We start from the raw sequence: 19,604 nt of genomic DNA, 5'->3' as shown, positions 1-19,604 counted from the left end.
ACACACACACACATTACCTTGCACCTCCTCTACCCCCTCCTCCACACACTCATTTCTAGTCTACGTATCGCAGCTTCCACGGCACACACACACACACACAAACACACACTCACAGAGATGAACACTTACTTGTACAAGCACACACACATACGCCCATATCTCCCACCCCCAACTCCACACACGTACATACAAAGATATATATATATATATATATATATATATATATATATATACACGTTCCAATATCCTGTTGCTCCCACAGTGTAGGCATGCATACACTCACATACCTCATCCTCTACCCCACCTCCCCCCGCACTCCCACCTCCCCTCACACACACACACACACACACACACACACACGTACACATATCTCTCCTGACACTTGTGTACAGTTTCACTCTCGCGCATTCACAAACGCACTCAAAAGCACACATACACACAAACACACACAGCCGCCACTGACTGGCCGCAAGAGGGATGGGAAAAGATCTCTGATGCCAAGAACGTGGCGTCTAGTGTGTTGCTCGGTCTATTGTGTTTGGAAAGGCCCACAGAGACTCTGTTCCGTTTTGAAGAAATTTGCGCAATGTTGGTTTGGAAATGATGCCGATATTTGTTTGATTTGCAAAGCATCGTGCTCTACCTTTCATGTTAGATTTGCGGCCGCTCCCTCTCTCTGCTTCTATTTCTTTGAGGCGATCGATGGTGTGATGGCCTTGTACCTGTTCTTTTTGGTATTCTTTGACTTTTCTGAGGATTTCCGATTTTCCTAGATGTAGGCCGCTCGTTGGTGTTGCGTTACCAGCAAGTCTGTCAGCGACTGTCTGTCAGTCGCGAGGTGGTGTACGGGAGGTAACTGCATCAAGCATGTCATTTGTAGACTGCTTGGGTTGTGTCCCATGGACAGCAACACCCGACAGAACTTTTCGATGTGGATATTTGGGATATGAAACCTCTGATGTGATTATGATGGATATAAACTTGTGATATGGTAATGAAGGATATGAACGTATGTTGTTGTTAAGAGGGATAGATTGTTCTTCTTCTTCTTCGTTCGTTCGCTCCAACTCCCACGTTCACTCATACACGAGTGGGCTTTTCACGTGTATGATCGTTTTTACCCCGCCATGTAGGCAGCCATATTCCGTTTTTGGGGGTGTGCATGCTGGGTATGTTCTTGTTTCCTTAACCCACCAAACGCTGACAAGGATTACAGGATCTTTAGCGTGCGCATTTGATCTTATTCTTGCGTATACACACGAAGGGGGTTCAGGCACACGCAGGTCTGCACATATGTTGACCTGGGAGATCGGAAAAAAATCTCCACCCTTTACCCACCAGGCGCTGTCACCGAGATTTGAACCCAGGACCCTGAGAGTGAAAGTCCAACGCTTTAACCACTCGGTTATTGCGCCCGTCAAAAGTATATATATATATATATATAGAGAGAGAGAGAGAGAGAGAGAGAGAGAGAGAGAGAGAGAGATAACCTCGGAATGTGGTTAGGAAAACTATAAATTACTGATGTGGTTATGACAGATATAAACTTCTGATCCATGGATCAGTCAACATGTACTGACACCTTGAAAGTGAAACCAACACTGATGTGGTTGTGAGGGCTACAGTCTTCTGATGTGCGTACGCCGCAGAGTATAAACAGGGAGAGACAGAGACAGAGACCGACAGTTATGGAGAGGCAGAAAGAGGCAGAAAGAAACAGACAAACAGACTGACAGTCTGACAGAAAACAGACATCAGACTAACAGACAGATGGAGACAGATCAGTTTCAGTTTCAGTTTCAGTAGCTCAAGGAGGCGTCACTGCGTTCGGACAAATCCATATACGCTACACCACATCTGCCGCCCAAGCAGATGCCTGAGGAGCAGCGTAACCCAACGCGCTTAGTCAGGCCTTGAGGAAAAATTTTTTAAAAAGGTGAATAAATAATAGATAAGCTTACACAAATAAATAAATAAATAAATAATAATTTAATTATAATGTAAAAAAAAAAAAGGTAGTAGTAGTAATAATAATAATAATAATAATAATAATAACAATAATAAATAAATAAATAAATAAGATAACAGATAACTGGAGAAAGAGACAATAACTAATGACAAGGAAAGACCAAGAGAGAAAGAGAATATGAAGTGATGGCCTGGAGGTAACGCGTCCGCCTTGGAAGCCAGAGAGGATCTGAGTGCGCTGGTTCGAATCACGGTTCAGCCGCCGATATTTTCTCCCCCTCCACTAAACCTTGAGTGGTGGTCTGGACGCTAGTCATTCTTTACCCACCAGGCGCCGTCACCGAGATTCGAACCCCGGGACCCTCAGATTGACAGTCCAACGCTTTAACCACTCGGCTACTGCGCCCGTCAGTAAGCAAGACTTTTTTTTTTTTTTTTTTTTTTTTTTTTTTTTCGTCAAGCCCTCGCAGCGAAAACAGTTAAAAAAAAAAAAACAAATAAAAAACAACAACAACAACAACAACAAAAACCCAACAACAAACAAGTAATAAAAAAAAACCCAAACACACACACACACAACAATATTGTCTGGTGTGATTGTGTGTGTGTGTGATTGTGTGTGTGTGTGTGTGTGCTTTTGTGTATGTGTGCTTTTGTGTGTGTGTGTGTGTGTGTGTGCTTTTGTGTGTGTGTGTGTGTGCTTTTGTGTGTATGTGTGTGTGTGACGAGGTGGTGGGGGGGGGAGATAGTACAAGACCTGAACATAAAAGAAAATGATATATATGTCAAGATAATGATCAAGCAATGCAAATTTTGATCCGAAATGAGCATGCACATGTTACGAAAAAACCCCCACAAAAAAACAATAATAAAAACTAATCCATTGAAAGAGTTCTAGGAGCAAAAAGAAGTTGTAGGGAGAAAGACAGGGAGACAAAGAGACAGAGACATGGACATTGAGAGACAAAGACAGAGATGACGTTATTATGAGATTAATAATGCATGTTGCTATAATGGAATATATGTATACAAATAGATGTGTATGCACACATGCGTGAAAAAAAACAAAACAACAACAACACTAAGGCAATCAGTATACCATCATCATCAGAATAAAAGAGAGGAGGGGGAGGTGTGTGTGTGTGTGTGTGTGTGTGTGTGTGTGTGTGTGAGAGAGAGAGAGAGAGAGAGAGTGTGTGTGAGAGAGAGAGAGAGAGAGAGAGAGAGAGACAGAGAGAGAGTGAGAGAGAGAGAGAGAGAGAGATGGAATCGAAATGATATTTAGGGTGGAGTGGGGGGAAACAAAGCTTTTGTTTCAACCAACCATCGAAAAACACATCAAGAAAAAAAAGAGGAGGAGGAGGAGGAGGAGAAGGAGGAGGAGGAGAAGGAGGGAGGAGGAGAAGGAGGAGGAGGAGGAGAAGGGGGAGAAGGAGGAGGAGGAGAAGAAGGAAGAAGAAGAAGAAACCGAATGAGAAAATACATTACAATATCAAAAAAAGATATATATATTCACCATAAAGTACATGAATAGATACTCAAAGCACTGCACAACTGTACGGTAATCATGTGTCAGAAAATAAGAACATTGATAGGAGTAAGCAAGAGAGGGTTGGTAGAGGAAGACAGAGACAAAAATAAATGATTAAAAGAGAGAGAGCAAGAGAGAGAGAGAGAGGGTGGGGAGGGTGGGGGTTATTCAATGAACACAAACCACAAAAGTAACTATGAAGCAAACTTATGAAAAAAATGAAATTACCAATAATTATAAGATCCAGACTTGGATAATTTACCTATCTTATTAAGACCAACTTTATTAAGAGGGGCAATAACCGCGCTTTAAGAGTGGAAATAACCGCGCTTTAAGAGGGGCCATAACCACACTTTAAGAGGGGCAATAACCGCACTTAAGAGTGGCAATAACAGCAATTTAAGAGGGGCAATAACCACACTTTAAGAGGGGCAATAACCACACTTTAAGAGGGGCAATAACAGGACAGTGTGAACAAAAAACAGAAACCTAACCAGCACGACAGGTCCTTACAAAAAGCCACAAACGTCTCTGGTTACTGAAAAGCTTTGTACAAATACTGTGCCAAATAACGGTGTGGAACTTGAGAGAGAGAGACAGACAGACAGACAGACAGAGAGAGACAGACAAAAACAGGCAGACAGACAATCAGGGACAGAGACAGACAGACAGACAGACAGAGGATCAGGGACAGAGACAGAGAGACAGACAGACAGAGGATCAGGGACAGAGACAGAGAGACAGAATTGACTTGAAACTAATTTTATTTGGGAAAAGGGGATAACAAACAAAGTTTTTTTGTTTTATCCAACCTTCGAAAACAGACCAAAACTCATGAAAGAACACCCAAAAAGAAAGAAAAGAAAGAAAGAGAAGATGTATCACTTTATCAAAACAATATGTACACCTTCAAACATGGATACATGAAGAAACATTTAAAGCACTGCATTTCCAAAGCCCGGAAATCTAGAAAGAGAAAGAGAGAAACAGAGACAGACAGACAGAAGCAGAGACAGCCAGGGACAGCCAAAGAGAGAGAGGAGAAAACCTTTGTCAGCGAAACTATTTGATAAACATGCACAGGATATTTCACATTGAAACCTTTCTTTTACAAATATAAGGAATGAAACGAAAACACAATTAAATAAATAGAAGGAAACAACATATATATACATATAAATAATACATATACATATATATATACATGTGTGTGTGTGTGTGTGTGTGTGTGTGTGTGTGTGTGTGTGTGTGTGTGTGTGTGTGTGTGTGTGTGTGTGTGTGTGTGTGTGTGTTTTGGACGCTGCATAGCGAAGCCAGGGTGTCCTCTCTTGTGCACAAAGACTGGGTAGGTAGACATGGAGGACAGACTGTCACCCATGCAGTAGGTCCCCCCTCTCCACGTCGCTGAGATGACCCAATGGAAAGGCAAGTGCCCGTACACATGGTTCGAGCGCGCACACACACACACACACACACACACACACACACACACACACACACGCACACACACAAACGTTGTATAGACACATATATATACAGATACAAACACATATTATGTACCCCCCCAACCCCCCCAAACCCCCCCCCCCCCCCACACACACACACACACACAGACAGAATAACTCATCACAACACGCTATGAACATGAACAACACACAAGAAGTGTCAGGTCACAGGTCAGTCATCGCCACCCCCACTGACCCCTTTAAGGTCACAGGTCAACCACCACCACCTTCCCTCCATAACACCCAATCCACACATGCTGGTTAAAGTCAGTGGCCAGACAAGTTGGTGCATCCAGCTCCAGGGGCCCTGTGTCTAAACAGCGCACAAAGCACCCTCCATCTTCATGGTCAATGATATGTACTTTGCTTTCTTCCTCGACAACGACCAATAGTAGTTCATTATCATCAATCAGAACAAAACGTGCATCACAAGGCAGGGATGTTGGATTGTAGGAGCAGAGGATGGCAAAACTTCCTGAACCAGCTCTGCGGTAGACCATCACTGTGTCATCATCAAGAAAAGCAAAGTAACGTCCTCCTGCAGACACATGGCGTAGGATTCCTTCTGGGTATTTTTCAAACACCACCTCCTTGACTGAATGTGTCAGCTGGTTTCTCTGGTGGGGTGTACCTGGGGACGATGCCTGACACAGTGCAGAACCTGACAGACCACTGTCAGTCTGATCAGTGTTTACTGACGTGAATGTCACACGATGAAGACTATTCTGTTGCCAATCTCCCAGGTAGTGAATGTCATTTGTGGCAGAAGAGACCATGCCCCAAACCTCCATCCCCATGTCATACGTGCTCAGACTGCCGTCAGGTGTGATCAGCCGGACAGTGCTGTCTCCATATTTCCAGCACAGCAGGACGTCATCAGTGATGGTGAGGAGGCCATTACAGTACCCTGGGTACTGCACTGTGGTCAGCACCTGACCTTCAGCATCAAACAGCTTCAGATACTGAGCACTACCACCTGCAGGTCTGTACAACACCCACAGTCGGTTGTGACTGATGGGACACATGGCAAAGACCACTGATTCAGGATTCCTGGAATAGATGAACTCTCTTGGTGGCTTCTTCCCCATCACGCCCACACAACTGCTGGCTGAAGGGGCACTGTGTGTTGTGTGCATCACGTCTGATCCCTTCACTGAATCTGAACCTGACGCCTTTCCCAGGCCACAGCTGTGCTGACTGGGAAGAACAGTCTCTTCAGCACCTGCTGTCTGCTGTACTGGTTCTAGGACGCCGATAAAGGTACGTAACTGTGGCTGGTTCACTGCCGTGGTGTTGTGCTCCACGCGGAAAGAGGGAATGTCCTTGGTCAGCTCTTTCCTCAGCTCTTCCACGTCCACGCCTTCCATGGGACCGGAAGACAGCTGAGCTTCCAAGGACACCAGGTCAGCCTCTTTTCCGTCCTTGAGGACCTGCAGGATGTGGTCTTGTTGTGCTTCCAGTGCCAGTTTCTTGTGTCGCAGCTGCTCAGCTTGATCCTGCCAGGGTTTTGCCAGCTGCTCACTGGACGACTGAATGCTGCTGATGGCCTCGTCCAGTGACTGGTTCACCCATTGATGTAACGTGTCAGCACGTGCCCGGAAATCTTGTTCCGTTGTCTGCTTTTGTTGTTGTAGCTTGGTGCATCGATCTTCAAAGGCACTGACCAGGTGATCAACCTGCTGTATGTCCTGTGTCAAAGTTCCCAACCTGTCCTTCAACTTGTCCTTGACCTTGGATCGGGTGTCCGCCAGATCCTCCGTGGGGTGACCTTCATGCTGGGTCAACTTGCACTGCAGACATAAGTCAGCCTGACACTTGGTGCAGTGAAATAGAAGTTGTTGATTAAGATGCTTGGTACACATCTCCACTTTGTGTTTGTCTGACAGTGGGATTCCCTTTCCACACCCCTCTTCTTCCTCCTGGGTCAAGGACACAACAGTGTGACCACGACAGGCACTGAAGGAATCATGGTTTTTACGGCAAGGGAGGCAATACCTCTGCTGGCACTGGAGACAGGAATGAGTGGCCTCCCTGTCATCAGTGCACACGTCACACAGTCGTCGAGGAGGTGAGGATGAAGTGGCAGCCAGGTTGTCTACTACGTAGAAGTTGGTCTGGGGAAAACAGACACACACAAACAAATCTGAACAAAACACAGCATTCAATAAAGAATTCTGTCATAACCTTATGTGTGCTTAGGCCTTTGTCAGTAGGGATATGGTACATGTGTGTGTGTGTGTGTGTGTGTGTGTGTGTGTGTGTGTGTGTGTGTGTGTGTGTGTGTGCATGCTTTTGTACTAATCTCAGGAGGGAACATGGGCATATGTGTGTGTGTGTGCATGTGTGTGTGTGCGTGCGTGTGTGTGTGCATGTTTTTGTACAAAACTCAGCAGGGAACATGGGCATATGTGTCTGTGTGCACGGGCGCACACACACGTGCATGTGTCTGTCCACATTCCCCATACCTGTATGTGTGAGCACACGTAAATATATGTGTATTTGTATGTGTCTATAGCCTAGGCCTGAGTGCACATGCATGTGTGTGTGTGTGTGTGTGCGTGTGTGTGCGTGCGTGTGTGTACATGTATGTATACACATCCTCATATACACACCTGCACACATATGCACACACACACTCTCTACACACACACACACACACACACACACACACACACACACACACACACACACACTCACACACACACACACACACACTCACACACACACACGCACGCACGCACGCACGCACGCACAGAGAAATACACACATATTCACAGTAACATACAAACACACATGCAGGTACACACACACACACACACACACACACACATACACACACACATAACCCCCCCCCCACACACACACACACACACACACACACACAGAAACACGCACACACAGAAATGTACAGTTCCACCAACTGACCTGCAATGCCCCAACTCCCCCAGGGGGCAGCAGCATGATCTCACGGCACGAGGGGCAGGGGAAGGAGGGGGAGGAGCCAGCCACACCCTGAAGACAGCTCTGACAGAAACTGTGGTAACACCGCAGCATTTTGGGCCGACGATACGGTTCCAGGCAGATGGCACAGCATAGTTTAGTGTCAATGTCTTCTTCCCCTCCAGTCGCCATGTTGTCACCTCAGATGACGTTGACGTTTGTGCAGCTTTGAACCTTTCTCCAAACTGAACTCTCAACTGAATTCAAGTCTCCCAACTGATCAGTCTAAACACGCCACATCTACCCACTGAAGCTGTCACATAATTCACGATAACCAGTCTGTCAGCAGGCTAGCTAACACTTCACTTGAAGATTTTTTGTTGTTGTTTTTTTGTTGTTTTTTTTTTGAAAGGCATAAAAGTTTCACTATATTTCGTCCTGAATATGAATGTGCACTCACACACGAACTGATACAGACTTCCTCTGTGTTCAAAAGAACAAACCAGCTGAATCCAGTCACAGTAAGAAGTAGGTCTATTTCAATACCTGTATCACACCCAACAAGCTGCTACCCAGTGAAAGAGTCAACCAGTTGTCAGGTTCAACATTTCTCTTTTCCCTTTTAATCTTGCTGTGCATTGCACGTGCAACGAGTGTGCAGCAAAGGTTTTGATTGGACGGTGGGCATACTTGATGTGTGAGTGAAGCTGGATGGAGTTTTCTTCACACACCCGCAAACAGCAATAGATCACTGCCATCCTGTCACTCAGCGTGGAGAGGTTCCTGCATCAGAATGTCTTGTGGGGTTCGTTCCCGTATTTTCGGCAACATCTCGTGTTTGATTTGATTTGATTTGATTAATAAAAAAAAAAACATTCCTTGGGATTTATTTAATCAACTACAATTGGTTCGGAACCATTCCTTTTTCACACACACACCCCCCTCACCCACCCCTCTTCCTTTTTGTTCGCAATTAGTTTTCATTTCTCGGTTTCATTGTGATGTGCCAATGACATGATTGATAGTACTTCTTGAATTTGTGTTCTAATGATCCCCATTTGTGGTTAGAACTTTTGACAGTATGCTTTATGCCAGTGGTACGTGCGGGTATCTATCACAAGTTTATCATTATCTCTGAGAACGGTTTTGCTTCCATATAGGACTGTAACAGGTACTCAGGGCGACAGAAGGGTATCCTATTTTGATTGTTATTGTTCCTTGACGAATAGTGTATGTATATCTAGTTGGTGGGCGAGCGTTGGCTTCTTCTGATTTAAACATTTTTGTGTTTATTAGAGTCAGCTTCTTTCAAGCCATGCCGTGCAGGGCGGAAGTTCGGCTTCCTTTTCAGCCGGGGGAAGTTGTTGTGTGTATCCGTGAGAATGCTTGTCATCTCCCCTTTTCTTTTCAGTTGTGGCAATTCCAGTGCAGGGAGGTTACTCCTCCAAACCCCAGTTGTTGTTTTTCAGTTATCTTTCTTTTCAGGTTTCCAGCGGCTAATGGTTTTGTGTGTTTTCCTTTTGGTCGAATGAAGACGGGTGGTTGAACGGAGAACAGATTTTGTGTGTGGAGGCCACATTATTTTAACCCTTGCTGGGTCAGCTTTTGGCTGTTGTTTCCGGGATCCACCACTTGGAGACCGAGCTGCTAGGTTACGCGGGCCGACGACAGAGGAGGGGACGTTGGTGCAAGTTGTGGACCCCCCGCCCTCCTACACCATCGCGACAACCCACGGCTCGATGAACTCCCTGAGTAATTTCAGGAAGACCAGATCTGACCCCTTACCACTTGTCATTAAAGACAAGCAAGTAGAGATCATCGGTGAATTTAAATTTCTCGGAGTGATCATTTAACCTGATGTGAGTTTCACATCACACACATACACACACACACACACACATGTGCGTGCGCGCGCAGGACAAAGGGAGAGAGAGAGGAAACTACAGAACCATTACAATCAGGCCTGATTTTAATCATACATAGGACAGCAAAAGACTCAACCATCACAACCATTCAGCTGAGCTGCTCTCTCGTGTTGTACGCAGTGTTGGTTGGACTGTTCTTCTCCTTGTTTCCTGTTCAGTCCCCTGACATCATGTGCACAGACAGGTTGTTGATGAGGTGTTCATTGGTCACTGTTATGTTCCCTTTTTTTACCGTGTGTTCTGTCGTCGTTTTGACGTGTGTGTGTGTGTGTGTGTGTGTGTGTGTGTAAACAAAGCGAGTCTGTCTCATGACATGGTGCAGTCTGTGTGTGTCCGAGGTAAACGTAAACGTTGGTACTTTCTAGGCTACTGCTGGTGGCAGAGGAGCCATACCTGGCAAGGTGGTAGGTATGAATGATACCTGAAAAATGTTACCCGTTTATGATGATGTGGGAAGCATGGTAAGAGTCAAAGACCAAGGTCATTAAATGATTTTAAAAATGATAAAACAGCTTCATGAAGACCATATCTTGCTTCCAGTGTTTACCACACTTTGTACTGTGATTGTTCATGAGTACGACATGATTCCTAAAGAAACTCTACTCAGAACTCTAAAACAAAGGTGAAAGGTCTTTGTCACGAAATGACACATGATACTGATTGGAAAGGTTTCAACGTGCAAGGGGAGAAGGTCCTGTACATAACTTTCATCGTATTTGGTACACTGATTGGTCAGGGTGAGAACAAAATCCCTGTCAATGGACAAGGTCAAAGGTCAAGGTCGCAACATGGCTTATCATGAAAAAAAATGTATGCCTTTTTTCTCACATGATCTGATTGGCAATGTTGGGTTGTTGTTTTTAATTTTTAACCATGACGTGTTTATCACACGTGAGTCTTGAAGGCCTTGCCTCCCTTGTTTTCTCCGTGTGTGTGTGTGTGTGTGTGTGTGTGTGTGTGCGCGTGAGTGTGACAGTTATTTATCGACCGAGAGAGACAGAGGGACACAGAGAGAAAAGACAGACATAATATTGTATACATGAAAGTGCACGCAATAGTGTGTCAACACACACACACACACACACACACACACACACACACACACACACACACACACAACACACACACACACACACACACACACACACAACACACACAACACACACACACACAACACACACACACACACACACACACACACACACACACACACACACCATTGACAGTTTCTTTCAACAATTAACAAATATCAAATCAGTCAATGTTATTTCTTTAATGAAGATTCTGAGTAACACGAATAAACGTTACGCTAATAGCACACCACTGCAGAAAGATTGTTTTTCTTAATTGAAGATTCTGATTAACATGAATAAACATTAAGCTAATAGCACACCACTGCAGAAAGATTGCTTTTCTTAATTGAAGATTCTGATTAACATGAATAAGCGTTACGCTAATAGCACACCACTGCAGAAAGATTGTTTTTCTTAATTGAAGATTCTGATTAACATGAATAAACGTTACGCTAATAGCACACCACTGCAGAAAGATTGTTTTTCTTAATTGAAGATTCTGATTAACATGAATAAACGTTACGCTAATAGCACACCACTGCAGAAAGATTGTTTTTCTTAATTGAAGATTCTGATTAACATGAATAAGCGTTACGCTAATAGCACACCACTGCAGAAAGATTGTTTTTCTTACTTGAAGATTCTGATTAACATGGATAAACGTTACGCTAATAGCACACCACTGCAGAAAGATTGTTTTTCTTACTTGAAGATTCTGATTAACATGAATAAGCGTTACGCTAATAGCACACCACTGCAGAAAGATTGTTTTTCTTACTTGAAGATTCTGATTAACATGAATAAGCGTTACGCTAATAGCACACCACTGCAGAAAGATTGTTTTTCTTACTTGAAGATTCTGATTAACATGAATAAGCGTTACGCTAATAGCACACCACTGCAGAAAGATTGTTTTTCTTAATTGAAGATTCTGATTAACATGAATAAGCGTTACGCTAATAGCACACCACTGCAGAAAGATTGTTTTTCTTACTTGAAGATTCTGATTAACATGAATAAGCGTTACGCTAATAGCACACCACTGCAGAAAGATTGTTTTTCTTACTTGAAGATTCTGATTAACATGAATAAGCGTTACGCTAATAGCACACCACTGCAGAAAGATTGTTTTTCTTACTTGAAGATTCTGATTAACATGAATAAACGTTACGCTAATAGCACACCACTGCAGAAAGATTGTTTTTCTTAAATGAAGATTCTGATTAACATGAATAAGCGTTACGCTAATAGCACACCACTGCAGAAAGATTGTTTTTCTTACTTGAAGATTCTGATTAACATGAATAAACGTTACGCTAATAGCACACCACTGCAGAAAGATTGTTTTTCTTAAATGAAGATTCTGATTAACATGAATAAGCGTTACGCTAATAGCACACCACTGCAGAAAGATTGTTTTTCTTACTTGAAGATTCTGATTAACATGAATAAGCGTTACGCTAATAGCACACCACTGCAGAAAGATTGTTTTTCTTACTTGAAGATTCTGATTAACATGAATAAGCGTTACGCTAATAGCACACCACTGCAGAAAGATTGTTTTTCTTACTTGAAGATTCTGATTAACATGAATAAGCGTTACGCTAATAGCACACCACTGCAGAAAGATTGTTTTTCTTAATTGAAGATTCTGATTAACATGAATAAGCGTTACGCTAATAGCACACCACTGCAGAAAGATTGTTTTTCTTACTTGAAGATTCTGATTAACATGAATAAGCGTTACGCTAATAGCACACCACTGCAGAAAGATTGTTTTTCTTACTTGAAGATTCTGATTAACATGAATAAGCGTTACGCTAATAGCACACCACTGCAGAAAGATTGTTTTTCTTACTTGAAGATTCTGATTAACATGAATAAACGTTACGCTAATAGCACACCACTGCAGAAAGATTGTTTTTCTTAAATGAAGATTCTGATTAACATGAATAAGCGTTACGCTAATAGCACACCACTGCAGAAAGATTGTTTTTCTTACTTGAAGATTCTGATTAACATGAATAAACGTTACGCTAATAGCACACCACTGCAGAAAGATTGTTTTTCTTAAATGAAGATTCTGATTAACATGAATAAGCGTTACGCTAATAGCACACCACTGCAGAAAGATTGTTTCTCTTAATTGAAGATTCTGATTAACATGAATAAGCGTTACGCTAATAGCACACCACTGCAGAAAGATTGTTTTTCTTAAATGAAGATTCTGATTAACATGAATAAGCGTTACGCTAATAGCACACCACTGCAGAAAGATTGTTTCTCTTAATTGAAGATTCTGATTAACATGAATAAGCGTTACGCTAATAGCACACCACTGCAGAAAGATTGTTTTTCTTAAATGAAGATTCTGATTAACATGAATAAGCGTTACGCTAATAGCACACCACTGCAGAAAGATTGTTTCTCTTAATTGAAGATTCTGATTAACATGAATAAGCGTTACGCTAATAGCACACCACTGCAGAAAGATTGTTTTTCTTAATTGAAGATTCTGATTAACATGAATAAGCGTTACGCTAATAGCACACCACTGCAGAAAGTATCACTTCAAGGGAATGGATTATAAAAAAACCCAAAAAAACCAACAACAGAATGACGCATCTGAGAGACAGAGAAAGATAGAAGGGAGAGGCAAGGTTGTGTGCGTGTGCGTGTGTGTGTGTGTGTGTGTGCGTGTGCGTGTGTGTGTGTTTGTGCGTGTGCGTGTGCCTCTGTGTGTCTGTGTGTGTGTGTGTAGCAGAGGAACTCAGAACAGTTTAACTGTAAAGATATCTGGCCAGTTACAATGCAAGTTAGAATATGACATGAACGAGAGAGAGGGGGGGGGGGAGAGGGAAAGAGAAAAGGCAGAGAGAGAGAGAGAGAGAGAGAGAGAGAGAATCGAATTGGAATCAGAAAATTTTATTTTCTGATGGTAAAAGAGTAAACAAGACTTCTTCTGCGTTCACTCGTATGCACACGAGTGGGCTTTTACGTGTATGACCGTTTTTACCCCGCCATGTAGGCAGTCATACTCCGTTTTCGGGGGTGTGCATGCTGGGTATTTTCTTGTTTCCATAACCCACCGAACGCTGACATGGATTACAGGATCTTTAACGTGCGTATTTGATCTTCTGCTTGCATATACACACGAAGGGGGTTCAGGCACTAAGCAGGTCTGCACATATGTTGACCTGGAAGATCGTAAAAATCTCCACCCTTTACCCACCAGGCGCCGTCACCGAGATTCGAACCCCGGGACCCTCAGATTGACAGTCCAACGCTTTAACCACTCGGCTACTGCGCCCGTCAGTAAGCAAGACTTTTTTTTTTTTTTTTTTTTTTTTTTTTTTTTCGTCAAGCCCTCGCAGCGAAAACAGTTAAAAAAAAAAAAACAAATAAAAAACAACAACAACAACAACAACAAAAACCCAACAACAAACAAGTAATAAAAAAAAACCCAAACACACACACACACAACAATATTGTCTGGTGTGATTGTGTGTGTGTGTGATTGTGTGTGTGTGTGTGTGTGCTTTTGTGTATGTGTGCTTTTGTGTGTGTGTGTGTGTGTGTGTGCTTTTGTGTGTGTGTGTGTGTGCTTTTGTGTGTGTGTGTGTGTGTGACGAGGTGGTGGGGGGGGGAGATAGTACAAGACCTGAACATAAAAGAAAATGATATATATGTCAAGATAATGATCAAGCAATGCAAATTTTGATCCGAAATGAGCATGCACATGTTACGAAAAAAAAACCACAAAAAAACAATAATAAAAACTAATCCATTGAAAGAGTTCTAGGAGCAAAAAGAAGTTGTAGGGAGAAAGACAGGGAGACAAAGAGACAGAGACATGGACATTGAGAGACAAAGACAGAGATGACGTTATTTTGAGATTAATAATGCATGTTGCTATAATGGAATATATGTATACAAATAGATGTGTATGCACACATGCGTGAAAAAAAAAAAAACAACAAGAACACTAAGGCAATCAGTATACCATCATCATCAGAATAAAAGAGAGGAGGGGGAGGGGTGTGTGTGTGTGTGTGTGTGTGTGTGTGTGTGTGTGTGTGTGTGAGAGAGAGAGAGAGAGAGAGAGAGAGAGAGATGGAATCGAAATGATATTTAGGGTGGAGTGGGGGGAAACAAAGCTTTTGTTTCAACCAACCATCGAAAAACACATCAAGAAAAAAAAGAGGAGGAGGAGGAGAAGGAGAAGGAGGAGGAGAAGGAGAAGGAGGAGGAGGAGAAGAAGGAAGAAGAAGAAGAAACCGAATGAGAAAATACATTACAATATCAAAAAAAGATATATATATATTCACCATAAAGTACATGAATAGATACTCAAAGCACTGCACAACTGTACGGTAATCATGTGTCAGAAAATAAGAACATGGATAGGAGTAAGCAAGAGAGGGTTGGTAGAGGAAGACAGACAAAAATAAATGATTAAAAGAGAGAGAGCAAGAGAGAGAGAGAGATGGGGGTGGGGGGTGGGGGTTATTCAATGAACACAAACCACAAAAGTAACTATGAGGCAAACTTATGAAAAAATGAAATTACCAATAATTATAAGATCCAGACTTGGATAATTTACCTATCTTATTAAGACCAACTTTATTAAGAGGGGCAATAACCGCGCTTTAAGAGTGGCAATAACCGCGCTTTAAGAGGGGCCATAACCACACTTTAAGAGGGGCAATAACCGCACCTTAAGAGTGGCAATAACAGTAATTTAAGAGGGGCAATAACCACACTTTAAGAGGGGCAATAACAGGACAGTGTGAACAAAAAACAGAAACCTAACCAGCACTACAGGTCCTTACAAAAAGCCACAAAAGTCTCTGGTTAGTGAAAAGCTTTGTACAAATACTGTGCCAAATAACGATGTGGAACTTGAGAGAGAGAGACAGACAGACAGACAGACAGAGAGAGACAGACAAAAACAGGCAGACAGACAATCAGGGACAGAGACAGAGACAGACAGACAGACAGACAGAGGATCAGGGACAGAGACAGAGAGACAGACAGACAGAGGATCAGGGACAGAGACAGAGAGACAGAATTGACTTGAAATTAATATTATTTGGGAAAAGGGGATAACAAACAAAGTTTTTTTGTTTCATCCAACCTTCGAAAACAGACAGAAGCAGAGAGAGCCAGGGACAGCCAAAGAGAGAGAGGAGAAAACCTTTGTCAGCGAAACTATTTGATAAACATGCACAGGATATTTCACATTGAAACCTTTCTTTTACAAATATAAGGAATGAAACGAAAACACAATTAAATAAATAGAAGGAAACAACATATATATACATATAAATAATATATATACATATATATATACATGTGTGTGTGTGTGTGTGCGTGTGTGTGTGTGTGTGTGTGTGTGTGTGTGTGTGTTTTGGACGCTGCATAGCGAAGCCAGAGTGTCCTCTCTTGTGCACAAAGACTGGGTAGGTAGACATGGAGGACAGACTGTCACCCATGCAGTAGGTCCCCCCTCTCCACGTCGCTGAGATGACCCAATGGAAAGGCAAGTGCCCGTACACATGGTTCGAGAGCGCGCGCACACACACACACACACACACACACACACACACACACACACACACACACACAAACACACACACACACGTTGTATAGACACATATATATACAGATAAAAACACACATATTATGTACCCCCCACCCCCACCCCCCTCCCCCCACAGCACCCCCCTCCCAACCCACCCCCACCCCCCCTCACACACACACACAATAACTCATCTCAACACGCTATAAACATGAACAACACACAAGAAGTGTCAGGTCACAGGTCATTCATCATCACCCCACTGACCGCTTTAAGGTCACAGATCAACCACCACCACCTTTCCTCCCCTACACCCAATCCACACATGCTGGTCAAAGTCAGTGGCCAGACGATTTGGTCTATCCAGCTCCAGGGGCCCTGTGTCCAAACAGCGCACAAAGCACCCTCCATCTTCATGGTCAATGATATGTACTTTGCTTTCTTTGTGGACAACGACCAATAGTCGTTCATTATCATCAATCAGAACAAAACGTGCATCATGAGGCAGGGATGTTGGTTTGTAGGAGCAGAGGATGGCAGAACTTCCTGAACCAGCTCTGCTGTGGACCTTCACTGTGCCATCACAAAGAAAGGCAAAGTAACGTCCTCCTGCAGACACATGCCGTAGGTTTCGTTTTGGGGGGTTTTCAAACACCACCTCCTTGAATGAATGTGTCAGCTGGTTTGTGTGGTCGGGTGTACCTGGGGACGATGCCTGACACAGTGCAGAACCTGACAGACCACTGTCAGTCTGATCAGTGTTTACTGACGTGAATGTCACACGATGAAGACTCTTCTCTTCCGAATCTCCCAGGTAGTGAATGTCATTTTTGGCAGAAGAGACCATCCACAAAATCTTCCTCCCCATGTCATACGTGCTCAGACTGCCGTCAGGTGTGATCAGCCGGACAGTGCTGTCTCCATCTGTCCAGCACAGCAGGACGTCATCAATGATGGTGAGGAGGCCAGTACAGTTCCCTGGGTCCTGCACTGTGGTCAGCTCCTGACCTTCAGCATCAAACAGCTTCAGACACTGAGGACTACTACGTGCAGGTCTATACAACACCCACAGTCGGTTGTGACTGATGGGACACATGTGAATGACCACTGATTTAGGATTCATGGAATAGATGAACTCTCTTGGTGGCTTCTTCCCCATCACGCCCACACAACTGCTGGCTGAAGGGGCACTGTGTGTTGTGTGCATCACGTCTGATCCCTTCACTGAATCTGAACCTGACGCCTTTCCCAGGCCATAGCTGTGCTGACTGGGAAGAACAGTCTCTTCAGCACCTGCTGTCTGCTGTACTGGTTCTAGGACGCCGATAAAGGTACGTAACTGTGGCTGGTTCACTGCCGTGGTGTTGTGCTCTACACGGAAAGAGGGAATGTCCTTGGTCAGCTCTTTCCTCAGCTCTTCCACGTCCACGTCTTCCATGGGGCTGGAAGACAGCTGAGCTTCCAAGGACACCAGGTCAGTCTCCTTTCCGTCCTTGAGGACCTGCAGGATGTGGTCTTGTTGTGCTTCCAGTGCCAGTTTCTTGTGTCGCAGCTGCTCAGCTTGATCCTGCCAAGGTTTTGCCAGCTGCTCACTGGACGACTGAATGCTGCTGATGGCCTCGTCCAGTGACTGGTTCACCCATTGATGTAACGTGTCAGCACGTGCCCGGAAATCTTGTTCCGTTGTCTGCTTTTGTTGTTGGAGCTTGGTGCTTCGATCTTCAAAGGCACTGACCAGGTGATCGATCTGCTGTATGCCCTGTGTCAAAGTTCCCAACCTGTCCTTCAACTTGTCCTTGACCTTGGATCGGGTGTCCGCCAGATCCTCCATAGGGTGACCTTCATGCTGGGTCGAGTTGCACTGCAGACATAAGTCAGCCTGACACTTGGTGCAGTGAAATAGAAGTTGTTGATCAAGATGCTTGGTACACATCTCCACTTTGTGTTTGTCTGACAGTGGGATTCCCTTTCCACACCCCTCTTCTTCCTCCTGGGTCAAGGACACAACAGTGTGTCCACGATTCAGTGAAAAGCAATCATGGTATTTACGGCAAGGGAGGCAATACCTCTGCTGGCACTGGAGACAGGAATGAGTGGCCTCCCTGTCATCAGTGCACACGTCACACAGTCGTCGAGGAGGTGAGGATGAAGTGGCAGCCAGGTTGTCTACTAAGTAGAAGTTGGTCTGGGGAAAAACAGTGACAGGATAATTATTTTATCGTGTAAGGTGTGTGTGTGTGTGTGTGTGTGTGTGTGTGTGTGTGTGTGTGTGTGTGTGTGTGTGTGTGTGTGTGAAGTCAAGTCAACATTTTCATTTCAAGATGGTAATTAAATAAGCAACGACTGTTTCTTTACATGAAGCCATCTGAAAAGAAATGGAAGAATAAAAGAAAAAGAAAAAGTGGGGAGATATATAGGAAAAAATACACAAAACTACTGGAAATATAGTTACATGCATACGTGTGTGTGTGTGTGTGTGTGTGTGTGTGTGTGTGTGTGTGTGTCTGTGTCTGTGTGTGTGTGTGTGTGTGTCCGAGAGAGAGAGAGAGAGAGAGGGAGAGAGAGAGAGAGACGGTGTTTTTGTGTGTGGGTTGGGGGGGGGGGGTATGTTAATTAGGTGATAATCACCAAAGAGAAGGAGACCAATAAAATTAGGTTACCAAGTTGTAAAGAAGAAAGCAACATCTGTGGACAGCTTAGCAAGAACGAGTGTGGACAAGGTGGACTCCTTATCTTCGCATTATTGATGCATCTTTTCTGATTCAAATGGAGGAGACCATGCTCACACAGCCTTTGTCTTTGTCAATCTGAACCCTGACTTTCTGTATCAGCTGATCAGTTTAGGGTGAATCGTTAGTTCTCTGTCAGTTTCTTTCCACGTGAGGCGGCTTCAAAATTCATATTTCTGCCACAGAGAGTTCCTTTGCTCTCCGCTGTCAATGTATGCACTGACGGCAAACCCCTGCAGTGTCGACCAATGTGACACAAAGAACGTTTTCTTTCTCTGATTCAAGTTATTTCTGTGCCAGTATTGCCCAATGCGACAATGACTCCTTCGTCTTCAGTTTTTTTTAAGAAATT

General features: G+C 43.7%; 3 protein-coding genes across 4 annotated transcripts in view; 1 reads left to right on the top strand and 2 right to left on the bottom strand.

Annotated features, from left to right (window-relative positions):
- The window catches only part of LOC143276927 (uncharacterized), a 67,655-nt gene that overhangs the window by 41,480 nt on the left and 6,571 nt on the right, over window positions 1-19,604 (top strand). The window lies entirely within an intron of this gene.
- Window positions 5,133-8,191, bottom strand: LOC143276921 (uncharacterized). Of its 2 annotated transcripts, none has more exons than XM_076581590.1 (2): window positions 7,930-8,191; window positions 5,133-6,794 (listed from the first exon to the last, which is right to left on the bottom strand). In XM_076581590.1, exons 1-2 carry the CDS (start codon window positions 8,134-8,136, stop codon window positions 5,211-5,213), a joined length of 1,791 nt encoding a protein of 596 aa, XP_076437705.1. In that variant the 5' UTR covers window positions 8,137-8,191; the 3' UTR covers window positions 5,133-5,210. The 2 variants fall into 2 exon arrangements, with proteins under 2 accessions (XP_076437705.1, XP_076437704.1); XM_076581589.1 differs by having other exon boundaries at window positions 5,137-7,118.
- Window positions 13,621-19,604, bottom strand: part of LOC143276812 (uncharacterized) — a 9,441-nt gene continuing 3,457 nt past the window's right edge. The window contains exon 2 of the mRNA XM_076581464.1: window positions 13,621-18,708. Within this exon, the coding sequence (XP_076437579.1) occupies window positions 16,801-18,708 (1,908 nt within the window). The 3' untranslated portion in view covers window positions 13,621-16,800. The remainder of the gene's footprint in view (window positions 18,709-19,604) is intronic.

Source organism: Babylonia areolata, chromosome 33 (assembly GCF_041734735.1).
Source record: "Babylonia areolata isolate BAREFJ2019XMU chromosome 33, ASM4173473v1, whole genome shotgun sequence".
Lineage (NCBI taxonomy): Eukaryota > Metazoa > Mollusca > Gastropoda > Neogastropoda > Buccinidae > Babylonia > Babylonia areolata.
Note: the sequence above shows the minus strand (reverse complement) of the source record. Positions and strands in the feature narration are given on the sequence as shown.